At 45.1% G+C, this 2,092-nt stretch overlaps 1 protein-coding gene across 1 annotated transcript; it reads left to right on the top strand.

Annotated features, from left to right (window-relative positions):
- Window positions 1-1,198: 1,198 nt before the first annotated feature.
- On the top strand, window positions 1,199-2,092 carry LOC116546963 (olfactory receptor 2V2-like; the record flags this gene model as incomplete). Its single annotated transcript, XM_032273066.1, is given in 3 exon segments — window positions 1,199-1,834; window positions 1,836-1,964; window positions 1,967-2,092. Coding segments are annotated over 3 exon segments (891 nt in total), but the record flags the coding sequence as incomplete, so codon positions are not given.

Raw genomic sequence — 2,092 nt, forward strand, 5'->3', positions numbered from 1 at the left:
CACTTTGGGAGGCCAAGGCAGGCAGATCACCTCAGCTCAAGTGTTGGAGACCAGCTTGGGCAATATGGCAACACCCCATATCTAACAAAAATAGATAAAAAAAGTAACCTAGGCATGGTGGCAGGCACCTGTGGGAGGCTCAGGTGGGTGGGTGGCTTGAGTCCAGGAGGCAGAGGTTCCAGTGAGCCAAGATCATTCCACTGCACTCCAGCCTGGTGACAGTGTGAAACCCTGTCTCAAAAAAACAAAGACAAAAAATAATTCTTGGCTAAATATCAAGGTAAATCCCTCTTTATTAGCAGGCTCCAAATAAATTCATTGGAAATTTGTTTGATAAAACAGTGAATAAATGACTCAGAAATCCAAGTGAAATATATCAGTTAAAAGGATCTCATAAAGAAGGCACTTCGATTTCTACTAAAGGTAACTTAGGAAGCACATATTACCTATACTGCTTTTTTAGCCACTTCTACTGCAGCTCTGACTGTGGGATTATTTTATAAGTCCCAGCATAACTAAAACCTCACTGTTATTATGAGTCTTGGGTACCAAGTCATTGCTTCTCCTCACTGGCCCTGTGACTTCCTGTCACTCTCAATATGACTGACAATGACAGCATCCATCACAACTCTTCCTTTCTCATGTAGGGCACAACAGGAGAACATTCTTTTCCTACATTATGAACGTAACAGAGTAGTTAGCCTAAGAAAACTCTCGGAGCATACAGACTGCAGACTGAAGAGCAACACCTGCTTTCTTCCCTTCCTTTCTGTAGAACACATGAATATCTCCTGGGAATGAAATGCTTTCAGCTTCGTTAAACATAGTTTCCCAAGTCCATGTGATCTCAGATAAAAAATTTGGTTTCATACAGCACAGCCAAGACTTTGCCTGATGAAGAGGGTTGTCTAAAGGTCTATGACACATGCAACAGCTCAGTTCTACCCTGCTTGATGAACATACATATAACACATGTATGCAGTCCAATTCTAGGAGCCAGGGGGGTTCCGATTGCTGTGTTAGGGAGACATGAAGGAGTGTCTCCTATTATGACCCAAAGCTTCAGTTGTTGAGATCTAATAAGTTACACACAAAATAGCTGACCAAAGACATAGCATGCAGAGGTCTATAAAGAAATGTCAGGCAATCTAATACATTTTGTCCATATTCTCGGGTGACCAGGAATAACAACTGAGCCATGGAGACATGGGCAAAACAGTCATCCAGAAATGACTTCATCCTCTTGGGCATCTTCTCCCACAGTACTGCTGACCTTGTCCTCTTCTCTGTGGTTATGGTGGTATTCACAGTGGCCCTCTGTGGGAATATCCTCCTCATCTTCCTCATCTACATGGATCCTCAACTTCACACCCCCATGTACTTCTTCCTCAGCCAGCTCTCCCTCATGGACCTCATGTTGGTCTGTACCAATGTGCCAAAGATGGCGGCCAACTTCCTGTCTGGTAGGAAGTCCGTCTCCTTTGTGGGCTGTGGCATACAAATTGGCCTCTTTGTCTGTCTTGTAGGATCCAAGGGGCTCTTGCTAGGACTCATGGCTTATGACCGCTTTGTGGCCATTAGCCACCCACTTCACTATCCCATCCTCATGAATCAGAGGGTCTGTCTCCAAATTGCTGGGATCTCCTGGGCCTTTGGGATAATAGATGGCTTGATCCAGATGGTGGTAGTAATGAACTTCCCCTACTGTGGCTTGAGGGAAGTGAATCATTTCTTCTGTGAAATGTTATCCCTGTTGAAGCTGGTCTGTGTAGACACATCCCTGTTTGAGAAGGTGATATTTGCTTGCTATGTCTTCATGCTTCTCTCCCCATTCTTCATCATCGATTGTGGCCTCCTATGCTTGCATTTTAGTGACTGTGCTGCAAATGCACTCTTCTCAGGCCTGGAAAAAGGCTCTGGCCCCCTGCTCCTCCCATCTGACAGCTGTCATCCTCTTCTATGGATGACAGCTCTCATGTTCATCTACCTGAGGCCTAGGCACTATAGGGCTCCCAGCCATGAGAAGGTGGCTTCTGTCTTCTATACAGTCCTCACTCCCATGCTCAACAGCCTCATTTACAGCTTGAGGAAC

The sequence above is a fragment of the Sapajus apella genome, unplaced genomic scaffold (genome assembly GCF_009761245.1).
Source record: "Sapajus apella isolate SASKATOON/1434 unplaced genomic scaffold, GSC_monkey_1.0 scaffold1750, whole genome shotgun sequence".
NCBI classification, from domain to species: domain Eukaryota; kingdom Metazoa; phylum Chordata; class Mammalia; order Primates; family Cebidae; genus Sapajus; species Sapajus apella.